At 45.0% G+C, this 12,074-nt stretch overlaps 1 protein-coding gene across 1 annotated transcript in view; it reads left to right on the forward strand.

Moving 5' to 3' along the window:
* Positions 1-12,074, forward strand: part of HHLA1 (HHLA1 neighbor of OC90) — a 33,728-nt gene that overhangs the window by 11,918 nt on the left and 9,736 nt on the right. The window contains exons 7-12 of the mRNA XM_078071659.1: positions 605-688; positions 2,598-2,654; positions 2,759-2,851; positions 5,294-5,539; positions 11,454-11,516; positions 11,836-11,910. Coding sequence (XP_077927785.1) covers positions 605-688; positions 2,598-2,654; positions 2,759-2,851; positions 5,294-5,539; positions 11,454-11,516; positions 11,836-11,910 — 618 coding nt within the window. The remainder of the gene's footprint in view (positions 1-604; positions 689-2,597; positions 2,655-2,758; positions 2,852-5,293; positions 5,540-11,453; positions 11,517-11,835; positions 11,911-12,074) is intronic.

Below are 12,074 nucleotides of genomic sequence, written 5' to 3' on the forward strand. Positions count from 1 at the left end.
GCAATGGCCCTTATTCAGACTCGGCTCAGAGAGAGAGTTCACAAAGATTTGATAGCCTGAAATGTGAAATTCTCCCAATCTCCTCCCATCAGCCTTCTTAACAAGGGAGACAAGAGCAGGGGTTCCTGGTTCTGTTTTGTGTAGGGTTCTAGTCTCTTTATAACCCACCACTAACGCTGACATCACATTTTGAAAATCCAAAACTATGTAAATTCAGGTTGCATAACTGTGAGGCTGCTTCCTGTCAGATGGACTTGGTATTCTAAAGCAATTAGAGGAGATAACAGGGGACAACAAATGAGAAAAACCATTATTCGGTAATGTGGCTTTTCACAGCCATTTGCAGTTGGCACAGAGGGATTTGGAGGGAGAGGGCAATGGGAGGAGGAAGGGGACTATGATGGTGGATCCAGAAGTTTTCTCCCTGCCTGGAAATAAGACATCTTTATAATTAGTAATAGTTCCCTGTATGATCGTTAACATTCCTCAAAACACTGGACAAAATTAAACATGTAAAATCTACTCTGAAAAGTCCAAATACAGGATACATTTTTCCCTCAAGTTTCTGGATCAGAAATTTAAATTTCCTCAATCCTTCTTGCAGATTTCACAGCCCTATTGGTGGACGTCATTGGAAATTCTACCAGCTACCTCACAGAGATTTTTAAGTCAACTTCCATCCTCTCAGGTGTGTTCATCTTGAAAATACATGGGAAATTGGAGATTTGACAAATTTGCAAAATCTAATCAAAAATCAAAATATTTGCAAAATATAATCAAAATATAATCAAAATGAATTTGCATCTGCCATGGGTATATAATCAAAGCTAGTGGACCCCCACCCCCACCCCAAGCCTTGCCACAGGTGAGCTGCCAGGAACCTCTGTGTAAGTTTTTTTTAGACAATCAGTGTTGTCCAGTTCCAACCACTAGTATTTGAAGGCACCATCTTCCAATCAGACCTATTCCTGGTATCTAAAAAGTTGGAGGAAGAATCCAGGGCTCAGAATTAGGGAAATCTAGGCAGAATCAAGAAAACAGCTTCTTCTAGATAGCTATACTCCCATTTTAAAGATGAGAAACTAAGATTTGGAGAGGTTGCCTATTTTGCTCAAGGTCAGTTCAGAATTTACTAGCAGATCTATAAGCAGCCCAAGCCCATGTCGGACATACTGTTGAGAAAGATCTGCCTCATTCACAAGGTGGCTTCATATAACCCCCAAGCAAGTTGCGTTCCCCCAGTGACCCACTTTGCAAAGCACAGATCTAGTCAATTGCCCACACATGGCCTCATCAGAAGGCCAGTGTGTGGCACCATGGAACAACTACTGTATTAGAAACAGGGAAGGGAGAAAGAGAAATAGTAGTAGATATCATCAGCTGCCAGGGACTCTTCCAGGGGCTGTCCATGTATTCCCTCATTGGATCCTCACTGTAACCTTGTGGAGTAATTACATATTTATCCCCATGTTACAGGTAAGGAAACCATGGTACAGAGAGGTCAAGTAACTTGCCCAAGGTTATTCTGCAGAAATGGCATTCTAACCCAGGTGATCTGATTCTAAAGTCCATGCTCTTGCTCACTATGCTAATATATATAATGATAGGACCACATTCATAGTGATAATTATTATTATTATGACTATTTACTGAGTTCTTCTATCTTCCAGGCACCACACACATTATCTCATTGGGTCATCATAACCATCCTTTGAAGGACATGCAAGCAAATGTCCACATTGCTTTTGGCAGCATATTTTTAAAAAAAATTTTTTTGGCAGCGGGGAGAGAGAGAGCATGGTGCAAGCAGAGGGGGAAGGACAGAGGGAGAGGGAGAGAGAATCTCAAGTAGGCTCCATGCTCATCATAGAGCTGGATGTGGAGCTCAATCTCATGACCCTGAGATCATGACCTGAGCCAAAATCAAGAGTCAGAGGCTTAACCCAGCTTTGGGCAGCATCTTAAGGGACAAGTACACTTAGAAATTCATTCATTTTCAGACTTCTGCAGGTCTAACAGAGCATCTATACCATACATGATAAAACATAACCAGCAGCATCCAGGGCAGCATACCGTAATCAAACACACTCACATTCATTTAGCAACATGGCCCTTTACACTAAACAAAACAGATGAAGACTGTCAATAGCCTCATATCTCTCAAGTCAGGTTGCCACCAAATAAGTTTTGGTATGAAACTCACACAAAACCTTCCATCTTACAGTGATTTCAGGATTTGGAAATCTCAAATGAGGAACTGTGGAATTTGAATGTTCGCCATTTTAAAGATAGGTAAACTGAGTCCTAGAGACATCAAGCAGTTCACTCATAGCCACATAGCTAGTAAATGGCAGAGCTGATGTTGTAATACTGGCAGCTGACCCCAGAGGCTGTGCCCTTCGCCAGTACATATACTGTATCCCCCGCCATCCCCCCCAAAAAAACCCCAGAAAATCAGGGCTGCCTTAAAAGGAAGGAGTTAGCCTTATTTTCCTGTAACATCCTGAGCTAGGGATTTCTAGCTTGATTTTCATTTCAACCAAAGACCTACAGCTTCAGACGCATTGCTAAGTCTTGTGTACTGGTTTGTCTTACAGTGAGTCAAACGAACGAATCCGACTGCATCTTCATCTGTGTGATGACAGGAAAGTCAGGTGAATCATCAGCCATTCTTTGACAAGCTCTCTGAGCTGAGAATTAAACAGAACCCTCTAGCAGGTGAACCCAAGATTCGATCCTGTTTGTGTGGTTTTTGCAGGAAGGAATCTTTCTGACTTCTGGGAGATGGCGGAGAAATCTCCTGTCATCAACTACACATTCACCAGCAGCATGTCTAGTGTTCTGGGTGAGTGTAAACCCCCCACACTCCTACTATAGTCTCCAACTCAGCTAGCAAACTGAAGACCGAATGCTGCCCTCAGGTGTTTTATTTAGCTACACTGTGCTAAAATCAAAGGGTTTCACCATTAGAGAAAATTAATCTCCGGATTCTCTTACAAGCGAAGATCTGGTAACTCAACTGGAGTTGAGTAGGCACTGTCCCCATCCCTCCCACTAGGAGTGAGACATTCCTCCTCTTTTCCATAGACCTCTCTGCTCCCTATCGCCTGGCACTTTTTTCTTATATTAACTACTTGGCTTTTGTAGGTAATTGAATTAGTGACCCTGTTGTAGACATTGTCACCCTATAATACCCAGCCCCTACCCAATCATCCTCTACCCCTCTGCACACACTCCTACCCATCTGCTTGCCTTTTCCCTGGTGCAAGTGGCATTTTTGGAACCACCTTTGAGCCCACTTTCGCCCCTACACTTAACTGTCAGTTTTAGCTGAATTAATTTCCAGAATCTGGCTGGTCCCCCAAGATTATCTGCTGCTGCTGTGATTAACTTTAGTTCCAGTCCTTGTCATCTATTTTTGACCTGAGATAGCCTCTGAACTAGTCTTCCTTGACCCAGTTTCATATGTCGTTAAAATATCAATCCATTGCTGTAAGAGCGATAGTCTTAAAATACAATTGGGTTTTGTCTCCTCACTGCAGGAGCAGAGGGTCAGGAGCTGAGGGTCCAAAGCCTTTAGCCTGGAGTATACATTGCTCTGTCAGCATGCCAAACCTCATCTGCTCTCTTTCCTTGAATCTTCTGCTCAAATGACATTGAAGTTCCTGCCTCTTCTTGCAGATGGCATCTCTCTGCATGCCCGTGCCACTTTGCTTGCCTGGAACTCTTTCCCTACTTTTCCATATTTCAGAGCCCCAGTTTGTCTGTCAATCACCAGCTCAGCGGCTGCCTCCTCTTTCCTAAAAATCCCCCGATCAAAATATGTCTTCTGTCTTCTACCATTCTATAACACGACACTTGTCCGTCATTTGGACTCAGTGTTACTCCAGGCTGGAACACAGGTGACTTGCCATGTGTCTCCTCACTGAATGGTCTTTGAAGGCAGACACCGAAACTCCTTCAGCCCCACAATCTTCTTCCCCCTGGTGTCTGCATGGTACCATGTGCATGGTAGGTTCTTCATCAGTGTTTCTTGGAGTAAAATGAAATTTACAGTAAATCTCCAATTCCACTTCAGTGGGCTGCCTTGATTTGCGTTTATTGCAGTTATGTTTGTTTATCTTAGTTACGCTGAGGAAGGACCTCAACTTGCATCGAATGAAGCTTCTTGATAAGGAGATGAAATGGGCATTTGGTGGATTCCCTTCACCTACTTGATTCTAAGGACAGACCCGAGGATTGAGTCAATTTCAATTCTTCAGAGAGTCCTCCCATGACCTTCCCAGGCCAGTCTCAATTGTAGCTCCCATTTGTGCTCCTTTATGAAGTACAAATGCTTGGGCAGAAAGAACATGTTTACAAGTGGACACGTATTTGTAAGGTTGATGTGTTTGATAGCCAGTCACCTGGCTGAGTGACGATTTGATTGGGAGGCACTTAGCCCTGTGTCCAGTTGATCTGGAAACAAGCACTAGGCCTGTGGTGCATGTGGGTATTACTGATCCCAGAAGTGAAGCAGGAGAGAAGAGATGAGGCTGCAAGATGACGACTTACTATTGTCCAGGGTGTGCCCTGCACAGTGACCTGCCAAAGGGGCAAGTGGGGGCTGGAATCCACCTGTCTGCAGGCTGGCCTTAGTTAACCCAGAAGAAGGGACCCATGGGCTCCTGGGAGCCTGTCATCCTAACATGCAGCCCCCACCACTAAAGGCTGCCCAAAGGGAGTTAGAAAGTCAAATGAACACTTGAGCTTCTTCCTCCCTGTCTTCATGGAGCATCCAAGGGCACCGGTTAGATCTCCCTCCAAATTGAACCTTCCTGCTATCTCGGTGGGGACCCGTCTTTCAAGCAGCTTCTGCCCAGCGGCTTCTGATGCCCCCAAATTCCGCCTCTGATCTCTAGTCGCACGCACAGGGCACATGGAGCAACCCTGTCCCCCTTCTAGGAAAAAGTGCCATCAAAGGGCTGAGGGCCGTGAGGTGGGTGAAGGACTCAGACGGATTCGGGTTCTGTCAGGAAACATGTCGAATGTCTGATACTTTGCGGTCTGACAGCTTTGCATTCTGTTCACAGTGCTTCTCTGCACAGTGTTTCTGGAAATTGATATTTGAGCTTCCTTTGCCATTCCAAAAGAAACGCTCCTCTTTGGTGACATATGGTATTGTTCCAAGTAAGATTTGAATCTCTGCGTTCAGTACGTTTGCTGTCCAACAATCTTTCAGTGGCTTGACAATTTTGTGCTCAAAGTGTCAAGCATATAAAAGCTGCCGTTGACCGTCTCCCTGAATGTACAGCTCCCAGGGGCACGGCCGTGACTTCAAAGCTCACACCCACGAGCCAGCAGACACTAGAGAGGACAAGCCGCCTGCACGGAGCTCAGAGCACCAGGGCACCTGCTCCTAGAACCTCTCCCTGGACAGAGACAACGTCCCCTGCAGATGGACAACAGGCTGTGAGCACAGACAGGCTTCTAGAGCTCCACGCCAGGGCCACGGCCATGGCCACGCAGGGCAGCGCCCCCCGCACCCTCCCAGCCTTGGGTAAGAGACTTTCTCGCACTTTCCCCTCCTGTCCTGTTCTTCCCTCCTGTTCCCCCTTGGCTCACATAAATAAGTGAAATCCTTCCTTTATCCCTTCTCCACTGACCCCTTTCTTCTTCAGCATCCCTGAAATAAGAGATCGACATGAGCCAGGGTGAGTTCGTTACAGACAAACAAAGGCAGTGAGCATCATTGGCATAAGGCCCTGCCAACATTTATTTGTATGACTTTTTTATTTTGAAATAGTTTAGGACTCACAAGACATGGCATAAGACATCAGAGAGCTCACAAGACATTAGAGAGCTCCCTGATTCCCTTCACCCAGCACCCCCCAATAAGAATGTCTTACATAAGTGAAGTGTACTGTACCAAGATGTATTTTTATTTCGGTAAAGCATTTAGCAATGTCTCGCCTGAAATGAACACCATGTGGCGGAATGAGGGCAACATTTTATGGCAGGGTTAGGTGAATTTGTAGTTGGCTGGATAATGATGCCAAGAGTATGTTAATGACTTGAAGCCAGCATGGAAAACCGCCACACGTGGCGGGTCAGCCCGCGAGTTCCTCCTTCCCCACATCTTCATCATGCTCTTTGGAAATAAGATACAGCGGAGACAATGCTTTCATTAAAAGCCAATACTGTCTCAATGAGTTATGACGAGGGACGAGAGTCATAGAATTCTTTCATTCATTCATTCACTTATTCATTCACTCATCAAGACTTGTATTTAATACCAGACTCCAGGCTAGCTGCTAAAAGCACAGCTCTCTCAACATTCCCTTTCGTTCCTGAGTGTGCAGACCAGGGAGGGAGACACGGGCAAGTCAACTGATAGTTACGGTCTAGCCTACAAAGAGCTATGGTCCTGGAGAGCCCAGCAAGGGGCTTCCTGGAGGAGGTGAGAACTGATGGGAGTCAGGCAGACAGGAAAACAAGAATGAGGAAAAGCAATCAACATCACTAACCAGAAAGTCGTTAGTACACTAGCCGGTATCGTGATACTTCCACATAATTAGAAAGTTTACCAGAATAATATGAAAAAAAAAAAAAAAAGATGTGATTGCTAGTGGCAAGAAAAATCATAGAATACTTAGCTATAAGCCTAGAAGGAAAAGTGCTGGGTTTTATATAAGAAAAACTATAAAACTTTAGTGAGAGTAATAAAGGCATATTTAAATAAATAAAGTGATATACCACATTCTGGATGAGAAATTTGAATATTTTAAAGATGGCAATCGTTCCCAACTTAACTTATAGATTTAAAATTTTCCAAGGGGGTTAGTTTTAAAAACTTGAAAAAAAATTATTTTCATGCCTACCATGGAAATGAATGAGAGAACCTATAGAATTGTTTAAAAGACCAGTGAGGGAAGATTGGTCTTTGTCACAATACTGGGATACTGTATTATTGTTGTTAGCATTATGATCATCCCCATTTTAATGATAAAGATAAAAAAAGTGAAGTCACTTGCCCCTAAAGTCACAACATGGGGCGAGGCAGGAGCAGTTTCCACCCCACCCTCCCACCCGCCCCGGTCTCCTCACCTCAAACCCTGTAACCTTTTCACTGGGTCATGCAATGAGAAATGTGCTTTGAGAGAGCCCGCTATTTGGATGTCCAAGGAATTTTGAGGTTTCTTTCTTAAAATTAGTAGTTAGGAAAATAAAGTTCACTTTGGTCCATTTATTCCAGTTCAAGGTAGAGCTTAGGTCCCTGAGTTACCTGTTTTATGCATGCACATTGCATTTGCCCTTTGATAACTTCTCAGTGTTTTGGTAATTTTATATCAGAATCAAAACGGTCAAGAATATAAGTGGCCTGTTACTGTCCTATGTGCAGCTACCAGGAGGGTAGCCAGGACCCCATGGGTGACAACCGGCAGTCAGGCGTGGACTCCCACACTACCCATGCCCTGGGCACCTGCAGGCCCTCCCTGGGAAACAGTGGCCTCCACACCATCATCTCCTTCAAAGGCCACCGCCACGAGGAGCCTGTCCAGGCCTCCAGCTAGGACAGTGGCCACACACAGCAGCTCCTCCCAGGACCACCCAACCTCAGGTAAGAGAGGATGCTTGCTCCCACCTCCCCCATTTCTAAACTAAATTTAGCACTGTCTGTCTTTAAAACATTTTCTAAATTTTTGAAATATAATGCACAGAAAAGTAATAAAACCTAAGTTAGCATCATAATTAATAATCATAAAGTGAACTCTCTCTTCCTTTTCTTTACTCCAACCCTTTTCTTCCCACCTTGAATGAATGAATGAATGAATGAGTGAATGAAAACTCCCTCTTTGCAGGAATCTTCCACACCCGTTCTCTTTTATGTGCCCAATTTAGAAATTTCCGATTTCTTTTTTTTAATATATTTTTTAAAGATTTTATTTACTTTTTAGAGAGAGAGACAGACACAGAGAGCATGAGCAGGGGGAGGGCAGAGGGAGAAAAAGGCTCCCCAGTGAGTATGGAGTCTGACGCGGGGCTCCATCCCAGGACCCTGGGATTAGGACCTGAGCCGAAGGCAGATACTTAACTGACTCACCCAGGCGCCCTAGAAATTTCCAATTTCTTCTTTTCCCTTTTTCACTGTCCATGAAACAAGTGACCACTGGGAGCCAATACTGTTTCCTCCAGACTGCCTTTTTGGTGTAGTATTACTATGTATTAATGTTATTACGTTAATTACATATACACGAAGTATATGCAATGTAATGTAGCATTCTTGTTAATTACATACAAAAATGATATGTACATTAATATGTAATCATGTACTATCAGGAAAGCCTGAGTTATAAAAAGCAAGGAAAAAATTGTCAAACGTGATCCCAATTCTGTTTCTATGTGTATTACATGTGTGTAATAAACATACACAGAAAATAGAAAGTAAAACGAAGTAAGACTAAAAAGAGGTTCACAACATATTAACCTTGACTACATCTGGGAAGTAGATATGATTTTATTTTTCTTCACTCCACTGTCATGAATTTTCCATATTTTCTACGCATATAATCAAACAAAAAAGTTTTATTGTATTTGTTTTTAAAATCACTTCCTCTGGTACCTGCAGCTGGAGGCCCTTCTTCCAAGCTCACCAGAGTCGGTAGATCATAAGACTGCTTATTGTCCATTAACTTGACCTTCCTCCCTCTGGGCCATGCTCTCCTCAAGGGCCTGAGTCCTTAGTCTCCTGTTCCATGAAACATAGCAGGCATTCAGGAAACGTTTGCTGAACCACCTAAATTTCTTAAGAAATAGAGGGTATAAATGCAAAGTCTTAACTTTAGGCTCAAAATCAATTCACCAACAGATCTGGGAATGCAATTTTGACAGCTGTAATCCGGGAACGACCTCACATGATTGCATAGGAGAAATAAGAGCTAACACATTTGGGTTTGGCTAACAAGCCCTCAGCAGACAGCACAGCGCTGAGGCCATGCGCTGTGGTCTTTCTCCCAGACACAGCAAGGTTGAAATCCTGACTCACTGATGCTGTCTGTCCTTAGGCAGTTCTCTCTCTCTTTTTGTTTTTTACTTTTTCAAAACCCAGTTTTTTATTTATTTTGTTTTGTTTTGTTTTGTTTTCTATTATATGTTAATCACCATACATTACATCATTAGTTTTTGATGTAGTGTTCCATGATTCATTGTTTGCGTATATCACACAGTGCTCCATGCAGAACGTGCCCTCTTTAATACCCATCATGGGGCTAACCCATCCCCCCAACCCCTCCCCTCTAGAACCCTCAGTTTATTTCTCAGAGTCCATAGTTTCTCATGGTTTGTCTCCCCCTCCGATTCCCCCCCCTTCATTCTTCCCCTCCTGCTATCTTCTTCTTTTTTTTTTTTAACATATAATGTATTATTTGTTTCAGAGGTACAGGTCTGTGATTCAACAGTCTTACACAATTCACAGCGCTCACCATAGCACATACCCTCCCCAGTGACTATTACCCAGCCACCCCATCCCTCCCACCCCACCACCACTCCAGCAACCCTCAGTTTGTTTCCTGAGATTAAGAATTCCTCATATCAGTGAGAGCATATGATACATGTCTTTCTCTGATTGACTTATTTCGCTCAGCATAACACCCTCCAGTTCCATCCACATTGTTGCAAATGGCAAAATCTCATTCCTTTTGATGGCTGCATAATATTCCATTGTATATACATACCACATCTTCTTTATCCATTCATCTGTCAATGGACATCTTGGCTCTTTCCACAGTTTGGCTATTGTGGACTTTGCTGCTACAAACATCAGGGTGCACTTATCCCTTCGGATCCCTACATTTGTATCGTTGGGGTAAATACCCAGTAGTGCAATTGCTGGTTCATATGGTAGCTCTATTTTCAACTTTTTGAGGAACCTCCATACTGTTTTCCAGGCAGTTCTCTTGATCTCTCTGAGTCCTGGCTTTTTCATCTTCAAAAATAGGGGAGGTGATACCTACTCTCGGAGTGGCTGTGAGGATTGAATCAGGTGGCTTCGATAAGGTGTTCAGCTCAGCACCTAGCCCCTGGGAAACACTCAGCCCATGGCAACGCCTACTAACCCGTCCCACTGCGCCCACAGTGCAGCACGCTGGCCAGCTCCCAGAGACGCACTTCGCAAGGGCAGTGGCAAACAGGACACTACCAGAGGAGAGCATGTGTCTGCTTTTGCCCTAGGTCCCTTTCCGCTCTAAGCATCTGTCATTATGCAGTCATTTAGTTAAACTGTAAATAGCAACCACAGACAAGTAAACTCTGTGTTTCGGTTGTGGTTAAAGCTGCTCAGTTTCTAGAACGCCATAGAAACACACCCAGGTAGCAAGCATCAGCTGACACCTTCTGTGTACAGGGGGCTTAAGTCCTGTGCCCGAAGAGGAATCCAAAGAAGATGTCGATCCCCTCCCCCCCCCCCCCCGAAGAAAATGGCAAGACTGCCCTGCGGAGGGATCCTGAGCACAGTTGTCGGTACACGCGTGATGCTGCCCAGCTCGGGTGCGAACACAGTGGTCCGCTTGGAGCAGAAGCGGGGTCTAATGTGACGCTGCCACACGCACGGACCTAGCAGGGGAGCATAAGTAACAAGCAGCTGGCTTCCTCCTCCACCTCACCCCTCCATGTCATCCCCAAGAGTCCAGCCATCCAGCCATAGCAAACACCTACCGTTCACTTGTCTGGGGCTTTGCTTATGCTCTTTGCTCTGCCTGGAAGGCCCGTTCTCCTCGCTAACCGCTGTGTTTCTTGTGTCTCAGAGAAGATGTCATCTGTCCCCAGCCTCCATCCTTTGCTCACGTGCAGGTCAGCCTCACCCCTTTTCTCCCACTTCACCACACAAGTGCAACGACCTGTCACATCTCCCTCTCCCTCACCCCCTATAAGGAGGCTGCTTTGCTGGTTTTGCCAGGGGCCAGGAGCCTGACAGCAAAGAATCATGTCCTGAAGTGGTCCTTAAACCAGGACTTTATGAATGTGATCAAAAGAATTGCTGAGATGAGCCCATGTTCTATCATGAAGATGACAATTTATAAGGGTGAGAATGGAGTGAGTGTGTGCACTGACTCAGATGAGTGAAAAGCATCATTTTCTTCACCCAGGAGCAGCCATGCTCACACCCTGCCTGCGACACGCCATGCCTCTCCCATTCATTTCGTCATTTCGAACTAGTATTAGCTGGTTTCCAGTTGCATCTGACACAATATATCACAAATACCCCTGGGACTTGCCCATTTCCTACGCTACCCTGGACAAGCCTCCACTGCAGGTTCTATCTCTTACTCAGTTCTGCATCCTCACCTCCCTGCCGGGTACCTGGCTTAATAACCACCAATGGTTGACTAGGACAGGACTGGTGGCATGGGGCTTCTTCTCCCCATCGGGCACCCCAAGAAAAAACCCAGGCTCACCCCTCCCTCACTTGGTCCCAGGAACTTCCACCACACAGACCCCGAGTCCAACCAAGGCACCGGCCCCGAAATATCCACAGACAGGTAAGACCGTGCAGCTGGGAAGAGAAACCTGATACCACATTGATTTGGGGTTGGGGCTCGGTGGGGGACAGGGGTACCAGTAGGCTGGCTAAGCTGGGCATTGTACTTCATTGGTTTGAGCAGGAAAAGAGGTAGGAGAACTAGTTTACAAGGCTTGCTGGGTTGTTAAATTTGCATAAAGCTCTCCCTCTTTCTTGGCTACAATTCCCTATAGATTTTTAGAACGCTTTATCCTTAAGATGCTCTTATTCCTTAGTCGTGTGTATCACCCAAGACCAGTTCGTGCTGATTTTTGCATGGCCATTCTTGCCTCTTGCAGATGACCTTCCTGCGGCATGGCCATTTACCCCTGCAGAAGAGCCAGGCCTGGTCCCAGGACCCCGCCAAGTCTCAAGTACGTACCGGCAGCCTGCTAATCTGTTGCTCCTGTTTGTTTGGAATGAGGTTGTGTCATTCAATAAAAAGAGTTTTGTTTGATAAATATAGATTCAGACTGCTGGGATTAAATCCTAGCTCTACCATTTACTGGGGAGGGGGTCTCCGGCACTTGGCTTTGGG

This window comes from Halichoerus grypus, chromosome 5 (genome assembly GCF_964656455.1).
Source record: "Halichoerus grypus chromosome 5, mHalGry1.hap1.1, whole genome shotgun sequence".
NCBI lineage: Eukaryota > Metazoa > Chordata > Mammalia > Carnivora > Phocidae > Halichoerus > Halichoerus grypus.